This window comes from Rhinolophus ferrumequinum, chromosome 18 (genome assembly GCF_004115265.2).
Source record: "Rhinolophus ferrumequinum isolate MPI-CBG mRhiFer1 chromosome 18, mRhiFer1_v1.p, whole genome shotgun sequence".
Lineage (NCBI taxonomy): Eukaryota > Metazoa > Chordata > Mammalia > Chiroptera > Rhinolophidae > Rhinolophus > Rhinolophus ferrumequinum.
Window position 1 is genome coordinate 8463298 of NC_046301.1, and position 23579 is coordinate 8486876.

The 23579-nt window shown below is 38.7% G+C and overlaps 1 protein-coding gene across 2 annotated transcripts in view; it reads left to right on the forward strand.

Annotated features, from left to right (window-relative positions):
* Nucleotides 1–549: 549 nt before the first annotated feature.
* Nucleotides 550–23579, forward strand: part of INTU (inturned planar cell polarity protein) — a 61535-nt gene continuing 38505 nt past the window's right edge. Inside the window, exons 1-2 of one of the 2 annotated variants that reach the window (XM_033133364.1) lie at nucleotides 550–1013; nucleotides 18260–18795. In XM_033133364.1, coding sequence (XP_032989255.1) covers nucleotides 925–1013; nucleotides 18260–18795 — 625 coding nt within the window. In that variant the 5' untranslated portion in view covers nucleotides 550–924. Of the gene's footprint in view, nucleotides 1014–10061; nucleotides 10288–18259; nucleotides 18796–23579 lie in introns of those variants that run through there. The other variant, XM_033133362.1, reaches the window with a different exon arrangement.

A 23579-nucleotide genomic window follows, 5' to 3' on the forward strand; every position in this document is an offset into this window, starting at 1 on the left:
TGTTTTAAAAGTCATCATGGTACTCAAAGGCATCCAGATTTTCTCCTATATTATAGGGTCAAGTGTATTTTTAAAGCAAATAGATTCCCTAAAGAGAATATAGGGTTCACACAGGGCAGGTCAGAGACCACATTTTAGTTATTCTTTTATCCCCAAAAACTAGAACTCAGCCTGGCATATAGCAGGTAATCAAAACATGTTTACCAGGATGGATGAATGTATATGGTTTCTCTGCGCAGAATTTAAATCCCATCGAGAACTGACACCTAACTCTCCTTTTTCCCACTCATTTCCAGTCTTCGGAGAAGCCCCTTCTGTGCCTCCTGCACTCCTCCAGTGTTCGTGGCTCTTCAAGCTGCAGGTGGGAGCTTCCCTTGCTGGGGGCGGTGCCTGGACACCGGTGTCCCTAGCCCGGGACAGCCTTGCGGTCCAAGAAGGAAGAGTTAAGAGCACTAGGCGGCGAAAGAGCGCAGCTTTGGGCAGCCCAAGCAGCGGCTCTCCGACGGCTCTCCGCGGGCACAGGGGTCCCTTCACAGAAGTGGGACAAGTGGAGAGGTGGGGGCCCAGAAGAGGAGGAGGGGCAGCTTGGACGTGGTCAGCCTCGGCCGGGGACCCACAGAGCGCCCACCTGCCTCTGAGCTGCGGCGCCAGGGTGTCCGCGCGTCCGCCAGGGGCTCCAACATCCGCGCGGGTTAGCGAGAGGACGGAGGAGAGGCACAGCGGGGGCTGACGCCGCCGCCCTTCAGTCCCAGGTTTTCGCGCGTCCGCAGCTGGCCGGCTTTTCCATCAGCTCTCGGTTTCCCAGCCGCGGACCGAGCCGCGCCCCGGGCAGGCGGCGCTGCGAGCGCGGGGCTGAGAGCCGGCCGCCCCCTCGCCTGCCTCCGAGTACCTGCTGTGCGCCCTCGTAGCGCGTCTCCAGCGGGCATGTTTCAGGTGGGCAGGTCCAGCGTCCCCAAACCTGCCCCCCGGAGCCTGGAGGACCTGGACTCTGTGCAGCGCGTGCTCTTACACAGGTCAGTGCTGGGCCGGGGTCTAAGGCAAGACCGTCCTGCGTCTCGGGGTGCCGGCCACGGGAGGGGCGACTGTCCCTCGGGGGTCTTGCGGAAGTCTCCTTGGGAGTCTCCTCCGTGCGCTGCTCGCGCTGGAGGGGCGGTGGGAGCCGCACCAACCGTTTCCAGAATCGGATGCTCTGGACCCCCGGGTCTCGCCGCTGGGAATCTGGCCCCACGCGGGTCCGGCTTACCCACCCCTTCCAGAAAACGCCACTGTAATGAAGCGAAAAACGATTAAGCAAAGCTGTTCTTTAAACACCTCTAGACTTGCTCCAGGAAAAATAGCCGAGAGTTTTGTTTGGACTTTGGTTGTGATTGACGTTAAAACGAGCCACTTTTTAACAAATCTAACTTTAACCCCCCCGCAGAACACATACAGATGAACGCACGCGCGCGCGTCCACACACATAACTACACAAAAGAAATTTAAGAGTTCTTCTGGAGGGATGAGAACCCCAACTTTCCCCAGCTAGTATATTGACTTACTGCGGGTACCTTTGTCCAACCTTATACTTTATGCAAAATAGACTAACAGATACTAAATTCCATGGTAACCGTGAAGAGTTTATATAATAGAAGAGAAAGAAATAAGAATCTACATGGAAAGAAAATTCTCTTTCCCTTTTAAGATTGAAAAGGGGTGAAGTACCAGCCTGTTAATGCTGCTTTAACTCTAGGAAAACCTGGCCTTCTTAAGACATTATATGGGAAAACTCTTCTAGAAATAAATCGAAAGTATCTCTTGAATACATTTGCGGTGAGAAAGAGTAAGTGGCGCTTAGTAACTGTCAGGGGGAGGTTTATGTGAGTTCTCTCATCTGTAAACGTTTCAAGTGACCCTTTTAAGTCTTTGTACAAAACCATATGAGCTGTAGACATCCTGTTCTGCTGGAAGTGTGAGTAAAAAAGAAAGACATTGTGCAGGGAAGAAATTGGGTCTCTTCTATTTAAAAGCTGTCTTCTGAAACCCACAATTTTCCACAGTTGGTTTTCTTCCCCCGTCTCCCCAAGAGAGCCCTTGCCATATACAATAAAATATTATCAAATGAGCAGCTAAGAAGAGATCCTGCTAAATTCCCAAAGACAGTTTCCCCTGCATTTGATAAAATTACAGTTCAGAAATAATCCCCAAAATTATTAAATAGAAACTCATTCACAGCAGGACTTTGATAAAGCTGGGAGAGGTATTTTAAAAGCTTAAGATCTTGCTGCAACAGAATGTCTTCATGTTTTAAATGTCAGGTGCCAAAAAATTCCAAACTGATTAACACTACAGGATTTCAGCTACAAAGTACAAACCTGTCTGAATGAACCAGAACAAAAGAATATGTTTAAACTGTAGTCATCAAGACTAAGATTATTTCGGAAGTGAGTAGTGGAGTATTTCTGGAATAAACCTGCTCAGTACATGAAAAGCTACTTTATCTGAATTACCAATAACTATTCCCACATGCTATAGGAACCAGTGGAATCTGAAACTATAAATGTTTGTCGGTATCATAGCTAACAGTGCTTTATTTTTAACATTACATGAAAATCTTTTTGCAATGCATTATTTTTATTAGTGGTTATCTACTTACTATTTAATGTATTCAAACACACTTATTAAAAAATTTGAGACATCTATAGAGGTTTCTCTTTCATTTAAGGAAGCTATATTTTCACACAAGTTCATATTTAATTAAATGTCCTTTGCTTGTAGTATATACACAATTAAACGTAATGTAACAGTAATTAGATCACCTTTAAACCATACTCATGTACTCACCGTAGTTATTGTCTAGTCCAGTGCATGGCCTATTTTTTTTAGATCAGTTTTACAAAATTTTTATGTTTTTCCTTTAAAACATTCTTTGTAAGAATATTCACAAAATTTTGGCAATTGCATTAAAGAGACCAGTAGCCTTGAGCTATAGAAAATTTGTAGACAAGAGAAAATAGCAGACTATTCTGTTTTGTTTTTTACATCTTATTTTAAAGTGTGTCTTCTGAGTGTTTAGTTTGTAATTACTTGTGTATTTTCCATTGCGAATATGGTTTTTAAAATGTAAAGCATTTAATTGCTGTGCTTTTGAAAAAGATACTTCAGCCAAACCAAAATTGAAGCAAAGTTGTAAACTTTTCTCTGTGTGGGGTGTTAGCTTCAAAATATGTCAATACTAAACTAACAATAGCTTGGCAAAAAAAAAAAAAAAAAAATTCAGTTATCCTACTTTTTGATTAAAAGTTACATATAGGTTGTTTGAGTCAGGGAAAAGTTTCAGTATTGTATTCCTCATTTACTTTTACTTAAGAAAACAAACACATTTGTGTCATGTTGATTATAAGCAGTACCTGAATAATATTAGCACTCATTAATATTTTGCAAAGATTTTTTTTAAAAAATTATGCACAAGCCTACTGCAATTCAATCATCCCCTTGGAGTTCTATTTCTGTTGCATACTCGTGTGACTTGGCAAGATTTTTAACCTGTTTTTCTATAACAAAGAGATAATACCCACTGCACAAGGTGGTGGTATGAGTTTCAGGTGATATGTAAATGCACTAAAAAACCAAAGTTCTATGAAAATAAGGGATTATGTCAACTGTCCTAAAAAATTAAAACAAAACACACAAAAATAGTTATTCATACCAGCTAAGTGACTGTTGCCCAAAGCCTAATGGCTGATGTATGGTGCTGGTCCAGGCTGAAGTGCAGGTGTATTCTGACGCCTAAGTCCCAAAGAAAGTGAGCTAGAGGTGAGTCTCTGAAAATGTTTAATGACCTAAATGTCATACTTTTGTCAACAGCAAAAAAAGAGAAAAAAAAAGAAAGAAAAAAAAGAAAGACTATTTAAAGCATCTTGAATATCCAGAACTCTCAGGGGTAAAGGTGTGCCCCATTAGATGTATTTCTGATGAGTAAAACATACTTTTAAACTCAAAAATACATAATAAAATAAAAACTTAAAAAAAATACAGCATATAGCACATACTGGTCTACTTCTTAAGGTGTAAGGCATTAGATTCCAAGGCTTGTCTCATTTGGTTCTTAGCAACTCTGCATAGTAGGCAAGGATCCTTATCGCTGTCTGCAGATGTAGAAATTGACTGTCCACGTTCACTTTGTTATTAGTGCCGGAATTAGGATGAGAACCTGGCTCCTCTGACGGGGAATGCATGCCACTTTCGGATTATCAAGCATTTTCACAGTCGTTCTCAAATTTCTGTAGGGTTCGACAATGCAGCAACTTTTTTTTTTTCCAGGTACTTCTGAGGGCACTTGGTCCTCACTTAAAAGTGATGATTTTTTTGTAATTCTTCTGTCTGCTTTTGTTTCCTACTTTCCTCTTCATTGGGAGATTGTCAGCCATCATGAATTTCTGCTGCTGTTGTATTCCTGTTTTAAGGAGGCCTCCCTCCCTCCCTTCTGGTTGGCAGCTACCAATCTCTGGCAGTAGAACATTTCACCAAATTTGTTATAATTTGTAAATGAAAATACCAAATGAGGATAAGTAGGAGTAAATGAAAGGTTTGGGCTTGAGCTTTGTGCCATTTACTTTAGGTACTTTTATGTTTACTTCTGGATTCTCATCTGTATTCTGTTTTTATTCAAATGGAAAATCCATGATCTTAGAACAACTAAGTTGCTTACATTTTTACAGGTAATTCCATTTTTATGTAGGAAAATTATGTTTTTTTAAATTTATTGGGGTGACAATTGTTAGTAAAATTACATAGATTTCAGGTGTACAATTCTGTATTACATCATCTACAAATCCCATTGTGTGTTCACCACCCGGAGTCAGTTCTCCTTCCATCACCATATATTTGATCCCCCTGAAAATTAGAATTTTAGATCACAATGCAATTCTATAAACACAGGATTGCTGAAATGTTATGTTTTGTCTCTATCCCAAATTTGAAAAATTCCACATTATCCGTTTTTAAAATGCTATTTTGCTGACCTACCGAGTCTTTTTATCAATGATTTAAAACATTATTGTGGTTGTTAGATCATGAATTATTATTTCCATGTTCACAAGTAATGTGACATTAATTAGTTTCTAACAAAGTTTAAACATTTTTTTAATGGTTATGACCTCCTTTGGCCCTGTTTTCATTTACTTCTCATTGCTAGCTAGCTTCTATTACTACTAGGGAAAGAGCTCTTGAACCTGCTAAAGATACTAAATATTTAATTATGTTCTTATCTGGTGTATTTTATGTCAGAATTGTATTGTTTGCCTGATTGAGATGATAATCTATGGAAATAAGAACTTTATGTCTCATATATATTAACTAAACATTTTGGGCCTCAGAAGATGGCTGGTCATTTGTGTAATAGAAAATAGAAAATCAGAATATACCCCAGTCTAACTCTTTTAAATCTTCCTGCTGTTGTTAATTATGAAACAGACAAAAACAGCATTCTGAAAATGCATCTTATTCTTTACCTTTCTTCATCCTCTCCAATGCTCATCTAAGGTTGTTAAATATTAATTTAGTTAGTACAAATATGACATACAAAGTTAGATTAGCTAATACCCTATCCTGAAAATTTAAATAAGAATTTTAAATGATTGCTATCATTTCTACTTTTATGAAAGATCAAAGGAAGTGGTAACTTTGGGGGTGGGGGGATTTTGTCTATTAAACTAACATAGGAATAAAGTAGGCAAAGAAGTTGACATGCCTCAGATATCTACAGTGAAGGAACATTTCTTAGAAGGAATACTTTTATGTGGCATTTCTTGGCACAGTTCAACCTTGTATAAGAGGAAAGATTTTTTTTAAAAAAGAAAAAAACTCAGTCATGTCTCCTAGGAACCTGTCATTTGGCAGCAAAGATACGAGGTCAGATAATTAAGTTCCCAAATTCATCCTAGAAAAAGTGCTGCATACCTCATTGCTGAGTATCACTACCGTCACCTTCAAAGTACTCCCCTTGGGAAGCTATGCACAGACACCAGAGCCTAGTCCATCCTTCAAGCAATTTTGGAACTCTTTTTCTAGAATGGCTATCAGAGCTGTCATCATATGACTCTTGATGTCCTGAATGTCATCAATATGTCTTCCTTTCAATATTTCCTTTATCTTATGGTAAAGAAAGAAGTCGTTGGGGGCTAGATCAGGTGAATAGGGAGGATGTTCCAATACACTTATTTGTTCACTGGCTAAAAACTCCCTCACAAGACAATGCAATGTGAGCTGGTGCATTGTCGTGATGCAAGAGCCATGAATTATTGGCGAAAAGTTCAGGTCGTCTAACTTCTTCACACAGACTTTACAGCACTTCCAAATAGTAAACTTGGTTAACTGTTTGTCCAGTTGGTACAAATTCATAATGAATAAACCCTCTGATATCAAAAGAGTTTAGCAACATTGTTGCAACAAATAATTGTCAGACCAAGTAGATACATCCCTAAACAATTGAGATACTAAGCAGTCTGATACTTATTATCACAGAACTGTATGGGATATATTGTGAGTGGAAGGTGGAAACAGGAATTCTTACTGAGCTAGGAAAAGAGTCTGAGCAGGCTTCTTGAAAAAGGTATCATTTGAATTAGGTCTTGAAGGAAAATGTAGTATTTTGGATAAGTAGCATTCCATAGTGAGGGAATTGTGTGAGTAAACAATCTATAAAATAGCTTTATGGACACTTTCTGTACTGGTCGGTATTTTACTTGCATTAACTCACTGGACCCCAAACAGTCCTGTGAAGTAGGTACCAATATCCAAATTCACCAATAAAGAAAGTGAATCTTGGAGAAGTTGATTTGCTCAAGATTACGTATATACATGATGGGTTCTGGAGGAGGGAGAGGTACCTATGTTTGTCAGGCTCAAAATCAGGAGGTGGGGCCGGCCCGGTGGCTCAGGCAGTTGGAGCTCCGTGCTCTTAACTCCGAAGGCTGCAGGTTCGATTCCCAGATGGGCCAATGGGCTCTCAACCACAAGGTTGCTTGTTCGACTCCAGAAAGGGATGGTGGGCTGCGCCCCCTGCAACTAGCATTGGCAACTGGACCTGGGGCTGAGCTATGCCCTCCACAACTAAGACTGAAAGGACAACAACTTGAAGCTCAACGGCACCCTCCACAACTAAGATTGAAGGGTCAACAACTTGACTTGGAAAAAAGCTCTGGAAGTACACACTGTTCCCCAATAAGGTCCTGTTCCCCCTCCCCAATAAAATCTTTAAAAAAAAAATCAGGAGTTGGGAGCGGGGTCCAGCCTATTTTGGAAATGGTCAGTGGGCCTGTACGTATGACGTATAGAACTGAGAAAAGGCTTAGGGCAATATTCCCCAGGTTTGCCTAAACTCAGGGACCGCTGGGGGCACATATTTAAAATAGAAATTTTCAGGTCAACTCCCCTGGAGCTTCTGATCCGACTAAAGATTTTAATTTTAAAAATTAAAATCTTTATATTTAACGAGTACCCTAGGTGATCTTTTGATCAGGCAGATTGGGCACACTTGATTAACCTGATTTATGTATAGTAGGAAATAAAGCATCTAACTCCTAATTGTGCTCAATTGTTTGTAGAATTGGATTTTTTTAAAAGACTACACAATTTGCATTTTATTCTCTATGTATTGGGGTTAATATTGAAGGTTTATGAGCAAGGTATAAAATTATTAGATGTTTATAGGAAAAAATGGAGTGTTATTTATTGGAAGAAAATGTAGTGTTTTTGTTAAAATTTAAAATATGTTTTTTTAAAACTTCCAATAAAGTGCTTTTAAAATGAGGAAAGGTTAACTTGTTAAAGAGGTACCTAAAGCATTTTTTATATTGGAATGGAATCTTAAGTAATTTTTAACATTTAAGATTGTGGTGAGAATATGTATGTTTTAATATGAAACATAACTATTATAGTAATTCCAACTTTTTTATAATATTGCTTCTTTGATTTTAAAAGTAATACCTTTTTTTCTTTCTTTTTTTGGACCTCTATGCTGATGGAAATATTTGTTTCACTTCCTTCTTGGATCCACTCTCCTCAAACTTCTGACCCCCTTACTTCCTTCATCACTTTCAGCTGGCAAAGTTGCCTTCCATTTTTCCAGAGAAAATAAACACCATCACATGGAGACTGTCTCAAGTTCTTGACTGAAACTGACAAGTCAGCATTCACACTTGCACCATCCTTTGCGAACCAGTTTTAGGGAAGAGGTATCAGCAAGGTCATATCCCTCCATCAGTGTCTTGGATACATCCCCTCCTGCCACCTCAGTGACCTTCTTTGCCCATTATCCCTTTACGATCTAGTCCCCTGTTCTCCAATTTGAGCCATATGTGGACCTCTTTTAAGGAAAAAACTCTTGGGGATTTCCAGGGATTACAAATTTTTTTTGTAGTTATAATTTTAAATAAACAGATATTAGCTCTATGCTTTATACCTCTTGTAGAAGGTAAAAATAATTTTATAAATTAATACAAATAAACTACAAAATAAAATTCAATAGCTGGTATACAGCTGTAAAATGCACATTTAGAAATTAATAAAAATAAAAGCATGAAACATAGGATATTCAAATGGACATAGTTTAATGTGACAAGTGAAACTAAATTGCAGCTTGAAAGTTTAAATATTTGACTACTACTGCCTAGGTTCTTTTGAGTTCTCCACGTATATATCACTCTGTGCCATGGGGTGATTCATCTCCCACTATTTTTCTCTATTTGGAACATTATGCCCTATAATAACAAGGTAAGTTAAAACTTCCTCTAAGAAATTTGCTGTGGCCCTGAGTGTCCTAGTTTGCTTTCTTTGGGGTATTCTATTAGAACTCTATACTTATAATACTTATCACTGTATGTTCTAAAATGCCCATTCACCTTTCAGTATGCACCAGCTGAGATCACAAAATAGCACTATATCCTTTTTTTTACAGGAACATTTCCCGCATGCATTACTCTTTGAAAACATTTCTATTAACATCATAATATTTATATTACCTATGTAAGTGTATTTAACTTTCCCCCTATTGTCGTACATTTAGATTGGTTTCAGCTTCTCACTTTTACAAATTTTATGTGCATCCCTTATTTTCTTAGATCTCTAACATGAAAAACTGGGTCCTGAGGAGGAAATACAATCTAGTAGTTAATGACTTAAAGTTCAATTCTTGGTTGGCTTTATTGCCTGACAGCCATCAGACCATTAACAAAATGAATAACCTCTCTAAGTTTATTTTTGTATTGGGTATTTACTTCATAATATGTGAATACTTAGTATAGTATGTGAACAGAACATGTAATTAGAGCAATGGTTGACTGTCAATAAATGCTAGGTATTATTTTGTACTTACAAAAAATACTTGATGTAGGCATTTGCAAATGACAGGTAAAATTTACTTGTTTACACTTCCAACTTACACTTAGGCTTCTCATCCGATGAGAACACGTCATCAAATTATAAAATTTTGAGTGAGAAAATGAACACGCAGTTGATTTCACAATTTGACACCTATTTGAAGCACCTTTTTACAATATCTGCTTGGGAGAACTGTAAAAATGTTTGCAAGTACTTACAATAAGAAAAACAAATAAGCAATGGCGTGTATTTACATTAACACCTGGAGGGTATTGCTTAAAAGCTAAAAGCGTGCATTCCCTGCTTAGATGCTATGGCCCGAGGAATGGCACAGGGTGGTTTTCTTTACCTTAAGGGAAACCCAGGCTTAGTGCCTCTAAGGCTTTGGACAGTTGTTCGGCGTGGAAACAGAGTGCAAACTGGAAGAAGAAAAGCGGCAGGGGGCGGGGGGGGGGGACAAAAACCAGTGGATCTCCGCCTGTTTGAATAAGTTACGCTGCTCCAAAGAAGTGCGCTCAGGAGACCGTAAACGGTGAAGTTTTTGCTACTTCCATTCCTCCCACACGTCCTCCTAGAAATTTCAGCGGGCTGGCTCCTCAGTCTTCTGAGTTCTCCCGGGGAAGCTTCCCCGTCTCCCTGGCAACCCAAGCTGCCACCAATTGTAGCGAAGGATTGATGATCACGTGGCCTCTGTCCCCTCTCTCGCGGAGGCAATATGGCGGCTCCGACAGGCAGTAGCTGCGAGATTTGAGTTACTCTGCTTGTCTCTGCTGCATCTTTCATGATGGCATCTCCAGCTTTTTGCGGTTCAGGTCAGAGCCCGGAGGGGCTCCTTGGAGACCCCTCTTCACAAGAAGAAGATGAGGATTGTGATCCTGAAGATCGTATCAGCGACTCCGGTTCATATTCGTCTGCGAGTAGCGATTATGAGTAAGGCTCTCGAAGAGGGATGATTGAATCCATCCTTTCAATCCGGAACGTACACGTGGGTTGGGGGGACTGCAGAGGGTTGGCGTGGTTGGGATTGAGTGAGTGACGTTCTATATAGTAAGTGGGATTTTTTTGCGCCACGTTTTAATTCTGTGATGTGAGCCGAAATGAAGGTGCCATTCTTTGCTACCGGACGTTTTTTCACGATTCTTAAATGAGAATCTCCTCTTTTTTGTGGTAGAGTCCATAATATATGATGAGGGATATCCGTTAGTGTTCGTAAAACTGTTATGCTGCAGTGTCTTCTTGCTTCTCTGGCATCGTGATCTTTGTGACTTAACCTCAGTAGTATTTGGAGCGAAGGGGCACCCTACACGTTTTATATTTAAAGAATGTATTTTTTTTTTCCTGTTATAACCATGGATAGATATATAAACGAAAATCAACCCATACTCTCACGATCGAGGACAACCTCTTTTAGCATTTTTTGGGGTATTTCTGCTATCTTTTCCTACACACCCTTGTGTGTTTTTTTTTGTTTGTTTGTTTTCTATTTTATTTCATAATGTAATTTTTGAAATACAGATTATCCACTTTTTTTATCCTTAATAATAATGAAAAAGTTAGTTTGAGTCACAGTACTCAGTGCTACTTCAGGTTTAAAGGAATGTATCCCTTACTGCTCTGGATTAAGAACTTTTTGGAAAAGTTAATTAGTGGTAACTTGAAATGACTAACAGTGGAAAGGTTCAGGTGCTGAAACATCAACCAAACCCACAATGGACTGCCACGTACAGTCAGTTTTAGGATGACATTTTATGTGTATTTAGGAATAACAGTTACAAGTATTTAATATGCATTTAGGTGCAATAGTTGCTTGTCAATTATTTTCACCTATAGGTGCGTAAAACATTTTTATCATTAAATGCATGGGCAGGGGGAGAACCATGACTAATGGCTGCTTAATACACTCTAGAGGCTTAATGAGGACAAGGACAAATCATATGAAGACTTGAACAAATTTATGAATACCACATATTTTGCATAATCTTGTGCTATGGTCATTTAAAAAATAATTACAAAATTCATGGTTATCAAGCGAGGCTGCTGGAAGGAAGTATAGATTATATGGAACCCATTTGGTCTTGCTATGGAAGTCTCAGACACTGTGAAATTCAAACTCTTGGTTTCTCTACATCTTAAAATCACATACTTTTAACGCAAAGAGAATCTGTAATTTGCCCATGGTCATATGGCTCAGTGTTATCAATGTAGGAATTTAGGAGAACTGATTTCAAATAGGATGCCCTGATTTTGGTGGAATGAAGAGAACTCCTTATTTCAGAGCATTTTGTAAGTCAGAATACATGTATATGTGTATTATATTTTAGTTTTTTTAAGAAGTGATTGTTAAACTTTCTATGTCAGTCATTCACTGATCACTCCACATGTTCCAGTGTCTCCATCCTCCTAATAGCAAAGTACAGTAAATCCCTATTGTAAAATGCTTTTCTGTTTTATATTGCAAGTCCTACCAAGAGTTAGATTTTATGGCTGTCCGTTGGTGTATAGGACATGAGAGTTGATTTGCTGACCTGACCAGGTAGGCCTGACAGGTGGACCTGACCTGTTCCTTCCGTATGGTATTAGATAGTTATCTCCCTAAACTGCAGAGTCACCAATGTAGGAGGTAGCCTGTGTGGCTTGGACACTCTTTGATCAAAGGTTTAGGGATGCGAACCTAATCTTGCTCATCAAAGCTTAGAGATGAATTGTCTACTGTCTTTCATCACTTATATGAAGGTTATTAAGGAAGTTATGCTACTTACTGATTCACTTAAAGTATCCTGAACTTTCAAGGCTTTAGTTAATTAATTTTCTGCATGTTCTTTCTGGAAATTAATACTGTTTCATACATGCTTTGTAACTGAAAATCAGTTGGAGCTGTATGTGATTGTCAATATAGCATTAATAAGTTTATTACTTTTGAGATGAAATTACTTTAGGGTACATTCTGGTGAAGTACTTTTAATAGTTTTATTTAAGACATTATGTATGAGAAAAATTTTAGATTGGTGCAGTGCATCTTATCTGGCACACTGGCAAGTCCCTGGGGGAAATTTCAGAGGTAATACTGGTGGGTGGGTTGGGTTAAGGGAACCAGTCACTAGTTTCAGTATGGAAATAACAGAAATCATACTTACAATAATGCTATATTTACTTGCAATAATGCTATATTTCTTTGCTTTGGTTTACAATATCCAGCTCTTTGAAGTAACATTGGTTAGTTCATATTGGCCACAGTTATCAATTTCATGACAGATTTTTGATTTTTCAAAGTGAATTTTTTGTTGTTATTGTTACTTTTAAAACTTTCAACTGATGGAAAGAGGAATACTTTTAAAAGAATTTAGCTGTAAAAAGCTAATAAACTTCCACTGAAAATAAGAATGACTAGAGAAGAAGGGAACTATGTCCTTTACATTGCGGGGGGCGGGGATTTTAACAGCTTTATTGAAGTATGGTTGACATACAATAAACTGCACATATTTAAAATGTAGTTTGATAAGTTTTGACATGTAAATATCTGTCAAGTAATGAACATATGTATCTCATCTAGGTTTCCCATGTGCCTCCCTCCCTGAGACAACTCATGGCCCCCAACCACTTACCTGTTTTCTGTCATTAGAGATGAGTTTGTATTTTCTAGTTTTATAAAAATGGAATCAGACAGTACGTACTCTTTCTTTAATCTGTCTTCCTTTACTCAGCATAATTAGTTTGAGACTCATCCATGTTGTCACCTATATGTAGTTCATTCCTTTTTTATTTCCGAATGGGATTCCATTGTATGAATATGCCAAAATTTATCTTTTTTCTTGGGTTTTAATGTGGGACTGTACTACTTGAAGAATCAAAATATTTCATTCAAAGTCATGATCCCATATATCAACACCCAATTTAAGATAGCTCTGTTTTTCCTCTTTTGTTCTGAACCCTGACTTCTTTTTGCTTTTAATTTTTCCTCTATCAAATTATATAGATTAAAAAGTCAAGTAGTATGTAAGCAGGTGTATGATGAGAAATGGCAATTCTCTGCTACCATCTCTCTCTACTTCCAGCTCAGGTTGTTTGAAGAGAGTTCATGATCTTCCTCCTTCTTCTAGTGTTGCCCACCCCATTTCCTGCATCCCTCTCTCCTTACTCATATCTTCAGATCTAATAAGTTTCCCATCCTGGTGACTTCCTTTTCTGATAGTCTCCCCTCCTTCTTTGCTTTCTCACAGGCGCTGTGAAACGTGGGGGGTGTTGCTAATGGAGGAGGCTGTGCGCTGGGGGCGGGGGGCAGGGAGCATATGTGACAACCCTGTACCTTCCACTCAATCCTGCTGTGAACCTATAACTGCTCTCAAAAAAATGAAGTCTACGAAATCATTTTTCTGCCTACTGAAACACTTGAGGGCCTCCCAAATAAATTCCAGATTCTTTAGAATGATTTTTAAAGGTCTTTTAGATCTGTCCCCAGCCTTTCTGATCTCATCTTTGATGCTCTTCCTCTCTTTAGCTGCCTGTGTTCCTACTTGTCTTAAGTCGGGCTGCTGCGTATTTAAAAGATAGCATAGATTGAGTGGTTTATGAGCAACAGAAATGTATTTCTCACAGTTCTAGAGGCTGGAAGTCCAAGATCGGGGTGCCAGCGTGCTCGGGTTCTGGGGAGGGCCCCCTTGCTGGTTGCAGACTGTCGACTTTCCATTGTGTCCTCACATGGCAGAGAGTAGAGAGGAGCAGCAAGTTTACTTGTATCTCTTAGAAGGGCACTAATTCCATTTGTGAGGGCTCCACCCTCATGAGTTCATCTAATCCTAATAACTTCCGAAAGGCCGCACCTCTGAATACCATCACACTGGGTGGTAGGGTTTCAACACACACACTTTGTGGGAGCACACACGTTCAGTGTACCACATTACTGAAATATCTACCCGTTCTCATGTCATGTTCTTTCACACCTGTACGTGCACATACTTGGTTCACTCTGAAACACTCTTTCTTCCCATCTCTACTTGTGAAAAGCATTCAAGGTTCCTCTTAAGTGCTACCTTTCCCTAGAACCTTTTCTGATCCTCTGAGACCTACTTTCTCCAAACTGCAGTTTTTATTCCTCACTTTCGGTGCTTGCATTTCAGCTGGGTGATGAGCTCTCTGTCCTTCTGATGTCTTTAAAAGTACAATGAAGCCCTCTAACAAAATGTTTTGCTGGTCTGTGACTTCAGTTCTGCCAGCGTTAGATCATATTCCTAACTTAGTGATGAGTAGACCTGGCCCATTTTAGCTGAAGAGTTGGGGGTGGGGCGTGTGGTCCTGGGAGTGGGCTCATTCTGAGCACAGTTCCAACGGAGATGTGTTCCTGATGTAAACATTTATTTCATGCAGTGAGTACACAATTCGTAGGTCACGGGCTGTGCCCTTCCTCTTCTCTGACAGGCCAGACGTTTGTTCCAGTGGTGACTAAACTAAAAAGAACATCAGCCCGTCCCAGGTTCCCTACCCGCCTCAAAGTGCCATAACCTCTAGCGTCGATTTTAACCACGAAAATCATGATTTTTCTTTTAGAAAACAATCAGAAGACTTCAGGGATGAAAATTAGGTATTGCTGGTAGACAGAACACAGTGGGGGGGACAATGACACACAGAAAAGCATTAAGCAGACCGGTATTTACTGCCTGAGGACCAGCTAGAACCCATGTTAATTTCTCATGGTGTTTTCATTGTTTGTGGTTTTTCTCTGTCCCTAGAGTTGTCCTGCTGTACCTCTTAGCACCTCATAACTATGTGTGTTGGCCACCTTGGTCAAGCACATTATGCTTTGCCCACTAAAAAGAAAAAATAAGTATAATGTACCAGGTTTGGAGTAGTAGCAAAAGACTATTTTTCTTAAGAAAATGTACCAGGAGGGCTGGCTGTTCCATAAAATGTTTTGTGTTTTTTTGTGGAGGTCAAGGAAATCGTGATACTACTTCAGTTCATGAAAAATGCCGATATTAATATAAATACACACCTGAGAGATTCAATAACTTAGAAGGAGGAAAAAAAGATTTAGTGTCAATGTAGAATTCTTGACTACATCAGGAATTGAGAAACTTATTACCATTATCTGATGTTCATTTTCTTTAATTATGTTACGGCTTATGTAAGTGAACTTGCTTATGTGCAAATTAGCAAGTCTTTTTTGGGGAAGAAGGACTCTGCTCATTTTTAACCATATCCGTTAGGGCCTTGAAAACCAGTGAAAGTGCCATCAAACTTTGCAAGCAGACTATATACAGTTATTTCAGTTTAGAGCAAGATAGACTAAACAAAATAGGAATCTCATTGAAAGACATTTATACAATGACAGCTTTGCAGTGTGCACCATAGGACCTCAGAAAAGAGATGAAAGAATATTTGCATTAATACTGTATTGCAAAAATCTGAGTTAAAACTGCTAGATTTAATTCCTTTTGGAAAGAAAACCTTTTATTTTTGGGTAAGTTTGAATTTATAGAAAAGTTGCAAAGATAGTACAGAGTTCCTAGCTATCCCTCACCGAGTTTCCCCTGACAATGGCAACACCTTACACAGCTATGGTACAGTATTCAAAACTCAGAAATTAACATCGGTACAGTACCATTAACTAGACTCCAGACTTTTTTTGGATTTCACCAGCCCTCTACTTATGTCCCTTTTCTGTTCCAGGATCTCATATTGCATTTAGTCATCAAGTCTTACTGTCCTCTGGTGTGTGACAGTTTTCAGTCCTTCGTTGTTTTTCATAACCTCCATCTCTTGGTGAAGGTAATGTCGGCCAGATTTCTTCACTGCGTTGACTATTTTTCACTTCCCACACTCTGTTCTTTGGAAGCATGTCCCTAGGCCTGGCCCATGCTCAACAGGAGGAAAGGTTCAGCTCCGTCTCCAGGAGTAGGGTGTATCTGCATACAGAGTCCTTTAACTCTGTTCTTAACGGACAGTTGCAACGAAAGGTGGGGTTGTTGTTGTCCTTGTTTTTAACACACATCCTTCCTTCTAGTAGAACTCGTCTGGGAGTCCAGTCTGTACAACTCTGTGGAACTTCCTGACACACTCATCAGTTATGCTCCTGATGCTCATTTAAGTAGGAATCAGCCGTCTGGAGTAGGAGTAAGGAAGCTTTGGGAATACTGAACTATGGGGACCTTAACAGCAGCATCTGGTTTTGCTTCTGTGTCACCGGCACTTAGCCGGGAACCTAGCAAACAGAAGTCGTTGGAAACACCTTTGTTCATTGCCAGGGCTTGGAAAAGTGCAGAGCACAGAGCTGTATCCAATAAAGGTGTGAGTTTCTCTTTAGTTTTGACTCTGTGGGTGAGAGGGAAGGGAAATGGCAATTAGTTGGCACTTACCATTCCAGGCGCATTATTTCCGTTGCTGCTGATAACAGCCCCCTGAGGTAGATATAATCTGTGTTCTAGCAGAGGGAAACTAAAGCTCGGAAAGGATGAAAATCTCAATAGAAAAGAATTTGAACCCAGGTCTTTGTGACTTCTCGGTTCATTTTCTTCTCTCTATACATGTCGTCTTTTTTTACTGTTAGGGATGCTTGAAACAATGGTTGTATGATTAATAACCTGTAGTAAGTGGTGCTAAGTGCCTAAAATGATGCCACACACTGGCAACCAACAGTGGTAAAAAATACTAGTTTTGATATTTGGGGCCAGTTACGCTTTTTTTTTTTTTTTCACCATTCATATATAGTTAAAAAATCTGTATTAATTACCAACCACAGATCAGGGCAGTGGTTAGTTTCAGAGTTGAGTAATAGGATAGTGCATTTTTGTAAACATTAATTTTCACAGTATTTAGAAAGAGACATTTGACTTTTAAGTTAAAAGAACCAGAGTTGCTAATAAACACTGCAGAAAACCAGACTGTTTTCTATCTGATTGAATGATCAGAACACAAATGAATACCCTTTCATGCCAAGATATTACAGCTCATGGTTCTACAAAGACTTTTTCCACATGGTAATTTTTCCACTGTAACCAGTTTTTCTTTAAAGAATAGCGGTTTGAAAGGTAAACTGTTCATAACATCGAACGGGGTAGAGTTTGTGATTAGTTTTATTATCTTAAGATGAGTATTTTTGTTTTTAATGCTATTTCAATCATTTTAATAGCAATGATTTTGTTTTTTTAATGTCCTACTTCCCAGTTACAAGTTTTTTTCTTTTACAGTCACATGATGAATTATGTAGTATGTGGTTTACTCTTCCTACTACAATTATTCATAAAATGGAGTTTTACAGAAATTATAGGCTACAGAAGTGATCATTATTAATTGTGATTATAAACTGATTGTTTTCACCAAAGATTTTTATTCATGTCGAGGGGAATGTTTCTGTTTTGAAAATTTATTGTATAAACAAAGTCTATTAATGCTGGTCGACTTTAGCTTTCATTTTAACATGACAGCCATGCTAAATAATTTCTATACAAATATGCTTTTGTGTACAATTTCCAAATGGCTTACGTCTGTGGATATAATTGCATAATGAACTACTAATGTAAATTATTGTCCACTGAAATTGTCTAATGTGAACACTAACCACACAGCGACTGAGTTAAATTTCTTTAAAAAAAAAACACAAACTTAGATTCTAGAAGGGGTCAGTCTCTTTTTTTCATTTGTTTTCTATCACTACACCTTTTCTTTTCTTTTTTTTTTTCACTACACCTTTTCAGTTCCTTCCCCCCCCACCCCTATTCTTCAAGGCTTTATATAAAACATCCTACAGGAAAAGCTGTTGATACAATAAATTAGAAATAGTAAAGAAACTGAAATAATCAAAGCGCTTTTATACCTCCCTGCATCATCCCCACCCTCACCCCCAGGCCAGAAAGACATCATTGTTTTTCTTATGTTCAGCTGCTATTCAGATTATCTTTTTTTTTAATAGTGACCTTGAGCCTGAATGGCTGGACAGTGTGCAGAAAAATGGAGAGCTATTTTATTTGGAACTGAGTGAGGATGAAGAAGAAAGCCTCCTTCCCGAGACACCTGTTGTGAACCATGTCAGGTTCAGTGAAACCGAGATTATTATAGAAGAGGATGACTACAAAGGGAAAAAGTACGAACCCAAACTCAAGCGGTTTACCAAAATTTTAAAAAGTAAAAGACTTTTACCCAAGAGCCGTAATAAAAAAAATAGCAGTGACAGTGGGCCTGTCTCCATTCTCAAGCATCAGTCCACTCAGAAAGCAGGAATCGTTGTCCAACAGAGGTACAAAGATGTGAGTGTTTATGTGAACCCCAAAAAGCTGACTGTCACCAAAGCCAAAGAACAGCTGAAGCTTCTGGAAGTGCTGGTTGGGATCATCCATCAGACCAAGTGGAGCTGGAGAAGGGCCGGGAAACAGGGCGCTGGAGAGAGGCTTGTGGTCCATGGCCTGCTCCCAGGAGGCTCTGCCATGAAGAGTGGCCAGATACTCATTGGTAAGTGCTGCCGGTCGGCCTCCGGGCTTGTGTGCTGAGATGCAGGACTAATGAGGCCTTGTGAGGAAAGCCATCAAAACAGAAGTAGAGCCAGATGAAGGACCGCTTCACGCTATTTGGGATAGTGGTGACGCTATTTGGGATAGAGTTAAGGACAGTATAATGCCAGCAGAGTGTCCTTAAAATCTGCCCTTTAGAGCGTTGAGTCTATACGTGTGCCTTGTGTAGGCCAGGGGACGGCTTAGCTAATTTTTGAGTTTTGAATTAGGTCATTTTTATTTCATCTTGGTTATATTTGCTGACAAGTAAAAGAAAATAAGTTGATTGTACAAGTGATAATTTAGGGTTGAATGACCTATATCCAATAACATGATACAAAAATATATAATTTATGAATAAAAATACTTTAAAATTGTATGTTTGCATTTGAGTACACTAAGTTCTTAGAGTGGTTTTAACTGTTTCATTTGGCATATTTAGCAACACTGGTGTTATACATAAATTTCCTTTTAAGGGTGTTTGCCATAAAATATCCCACCAATTTTGAGGGACAAAAATAAATCCACAAGGTCTTCTGAATCTTTATTAAGATGAGCACTTTGTGTTGCTGATACATTTTAAGCTGTTGGATATAACATTTGGGTTAGCAGCAACTTTATTACTTAGTTAAAGATAAATTAGACCAATGTGAGACTACATTATTAATGAAACTTAGAGGTATTGACAATACTAAAAGCTGACAGTCTTCAGCTGACCTAGCCTAAGAGATTTGGGTAAAGGAACTTTTATTGATACTTTAGAAACATTTAAAAATATTTTTTACTTCAAGTCTAAATTCCATTTGTTTGTTCGTCGAATCAGGAAATAATTTTTTGAGCATCTACTAAGTACCAGGCATAGAGATTACAGATCTTAAGTAGCTCATATGTAATGAAAGAGATGGGTGAGAAGTAGGCTGGCAGTTTCACAGTGTGGAAAGTGCCAGGAGACGGTTTTGCCAGGAGGAATCGTGTAGGGAGGGCATCTGTGCAAAGTGTGTATTCAAAGGGTCGCAACAAGATCCCCACATTCTCTTCTTACAATGTCATGTTGATACGTTCCCATGGGAATCTATGGTCTGTGTGTCTTTCACCCAGACCTTTGAATCCGGGTGGACCTGTGACTACAACTTAAATGGGTCTGTGTGACTTAAAAAGAGGAGGGATCATACAAGAAAAGATGATGCAGCTTCTGCCTGCTATTCTTGGAATGCAGCTATCATTCTGTGAGGAAGGCCAGCCCACATGCAAAGCCCATCGGTAGTTCTGTCTTTTGGGCCAGCCACCCTGCAGCATTGGCCAACTGACGTGAGTGAAGAAGCTGCCAGAGAAATCCAGTCCCAGCCACCATCTGGCTGCAGCTACATGAGGAACCATGAGTGAGAATGTTAGCTGAGCCCAGTCAACCCCAGAACTGATAAAAATAATAAATGGTTGTTATTCATTTCATTTTGTTATTGACATATGATTGGCATATAACATTATATTAGTTCTAGGTATACGACATAATACTTCGATATTTGTATATATTGTAAAATGACCGCCATTCAGTTAGTCTAGTTAACATCCGTTCCCACACATAGTTGCAAATGGTAGTTGCTTTAAGCTACTGAGTTTTGGGGTGATTTATTATGCAGCAGTAAATAATTGCAACAAGAGCTGATGCATACTTGTATCAGGTCCTCAACTTTCTTTTTTATAAAATGACAGGATTGGACCACAACATCTCTTTTAGTTCTGTCAGAGGAGGCCAGAATCCAGCTTATAAATCCTGCCTGGGTTGTTGCTAACCACCACGAATTTTAGGATCCCACATGATGGGAAATTCCATCTAACGCATTTCTCTTTAAACTTAACTAGGGCTTCTCCTCTGATCTGAATACCTATTGGAACTGGTTTATACTTAGATCTCTAAAATTCTTTTTACCCTTTTCTCTTGAAATCTAGTGGTGAGGTGATTATAACCAGTGAGCCTGCTATTCCCTATGTCCTCTCGCAGATCTTCACTGCAGTCGGCTGAACCTTCTAGGGATGCCAGGCACCTTTGGGCCTGATCTTTTTGTGCCATCTGTATGGGAGGAAAGGAAGTCAACCAGAGAGAGGAAGAGACTACCATGGTGGTGCTCCTGCTTATCTTTAACATAATGTAAAGATACACAAGATGCTAGTAGTCTACTTTTTTGACCTGAGTGTGGTTACATGGATGAGTTCACTTTGTGATAATTCATTGTACTGTATTCCTACAATTTGTGCACTTTTTTGCATGTGTGTTAAAAGGCAATTGAAAGTTATAAAAAGGAGGATTATAATTTAAATCTTATAATGGAAAAGTTCTTGATTTACTAATAAGTAAAAAAAAAAAGGATTGATCAGAATAGAATGATTATTTCATCCATGTTGTACAGCAAAATGCTTGGCTCAAAATAAGCCCTCAGAAACATTTATTGAATGAATGAATGAACTATGTGAAGAGAATATACACAGGGAAAACAATTAGAAGTCAATATAAATATAACAAAATGCTAATAGTGTTGGGTAAAAATTTTAGAGTTTTGAAGCCTAGTCTAGAGGCATTATGGGTGATTATCTACGTTTCCAATTTTTTTTTAATTTATGATTATGTTCTGTATTTTTAAAATTATATGCTTTGGGAATAACGAATGGACTGTTTTGATACCAGAGTGGGCTTGCGAATCCCACAGGGCGCTTCCATGCTGGCAGTTTCTCACTTGTTTCTGTCACAGTTCCCTTTCACACTGCCCTCTGTGCTGACCTGGGAGGTGACCCCACAGGCAGGAGGGTCATGAAGACAGTGCCTTAGTAACGCAGTTTGCTGGGGTAGCTGCCGCCGCTAGCTAGCTGGGGAGTCACCCTCCTTTGATGGAAGTGCCTTTAGTCAGCCAACACAGTGAGACTCGGGACCCTTCATTCTTTTCCTTTCAAGACAGCAGGGTTCTGTTCTATTCCGATTCTTCTCTGCTGGGATTTCAAGAGTTTTGCTGCCTTTTTTGGTGCATTTTGCTGTCCCTGCTACCAAGGACTTGCATCTTTACTCTTTGTATTTCTATTTCTGAGTTTTTTCTTCAAGTTTGACATTCACCTGATAGCTCCTGAACTCCCGTAGCCAGCCCCCGCCCCCAGACCAGAGCCAATGGAAGTCCTCCTTTTCTATACATCCTAGAAACTGCCTATTACCCTGGTGATTTTCTTTCTTCAAGATTACTGATTTTCAGTCATTTTAACTAGGTGTTTTTTAAGGATTGGAAAGGATAGGGTTAGAGAAATCACATATTAATGTTCGAAACATGCATACCCCCTGCAGACTGTTTTTACTGAACAATAAAACAAAGTTTTTATTTCAGGCTCTTTTAGTGTAGTTCCTAATGTTCTCACCTGTGCTCACTGAATAGACTTGTTTCGTATGACACACTTGTGCTGTGTTTCTCTTTTAAATATTTTGAATTTTTTTGTTTACTTTTAAAAAAACTTTTTGAGGTATAACATGCATTCATAACATGCACAAATCTGAAGTGTACAGTTGGTGAATTTTGACATATAACTTTGTATGTAACTGTGTAACTACTAGGTCAAAATATAGAACATTTCCGGTACTCAGAAGGCTCCGTGGTCCTTCCTCCAAGTCAATACCCCTTCCAAAAAATAATCTTCTAAAAGTCACAGTTTTCTATTCACAGTTGATGTTGCCTCTTCTTGAACTTCATATAAATGGAATGTGGAGGTGTATTCTCTTGTATCTATTCTCTAGTTTATAATGTAGGAGAAATATTCTTGTCACTATGCAATATTTCATTGTATGAATATACAGTATTTGTTTTTCCGTTCCACTGTTGATGGTCATTTTCGTTGTTTGCAGTTAAAATATTTGAAGTGTGTGTATTTTGCTTTTGTTTTTTGAAGATAGATTTGGTTTTTATGAACATCTAATGTATGGTTTTATTCTCTAATATTATTTGATATGCATTTTTTTCACTATCTGTGATACTTGGAACATTTCTGTTTTCTTAATAGAAGTAACTCTACTGTGTTTGTCAGTCTCTCTTCTCTCACATCATTTCTTTCCCACATTTTTAAACCTGTTGTACTTTACCTAGTACTAAAGGAAAGAAACTGAGGTAGTGAGTTAATTGGAAAGACAGAATTTTAGAGTTTTGAAGCCTTTCTAGAGAACTTCTAGTGCAGGTACTTCCTTCTACAGATGTGTACCAAGGGGATTACAGGATTTTCCCAAGAACAGAGACATTCATTTAGCGATAAAGCCGGGCCCCATGTGTTCCGATTGCCATTCACAGAGCTGTTTCCCTTTGCAACGTTGCACCCTAGAATGGGTGGAGGAAGTGCCAAAGGATTCTATTTGAAGCAAAAAAAGAAAAAAAATTATTTAATCTTTTCAAAATGTAACTTGGAAATTATATTAAGGTACAACAATGTACCATTTAACCCAATTAGTACCCTTTGAGACATTTATCCTAAAGAAATAATGTGAAACAGATCTGCAAACCACAGCCCACAGGTCCTTTTAGGCCCCCCCACTTGTTTTTGTACCACTTGCAAACCGAGAATGGTTTTTCTTTTACAGTAGTTAAAAAAAATGAAAAGAATAATATTTTATGACATATGAACATTATATGAAATTCAGATATCAGTGTTCATAAATAAAATTTTATTGGAACAGAGTTGAGTAGTTGCGACAAAGAACATATGGCCCTCAGAGCCTAAAATATTTAC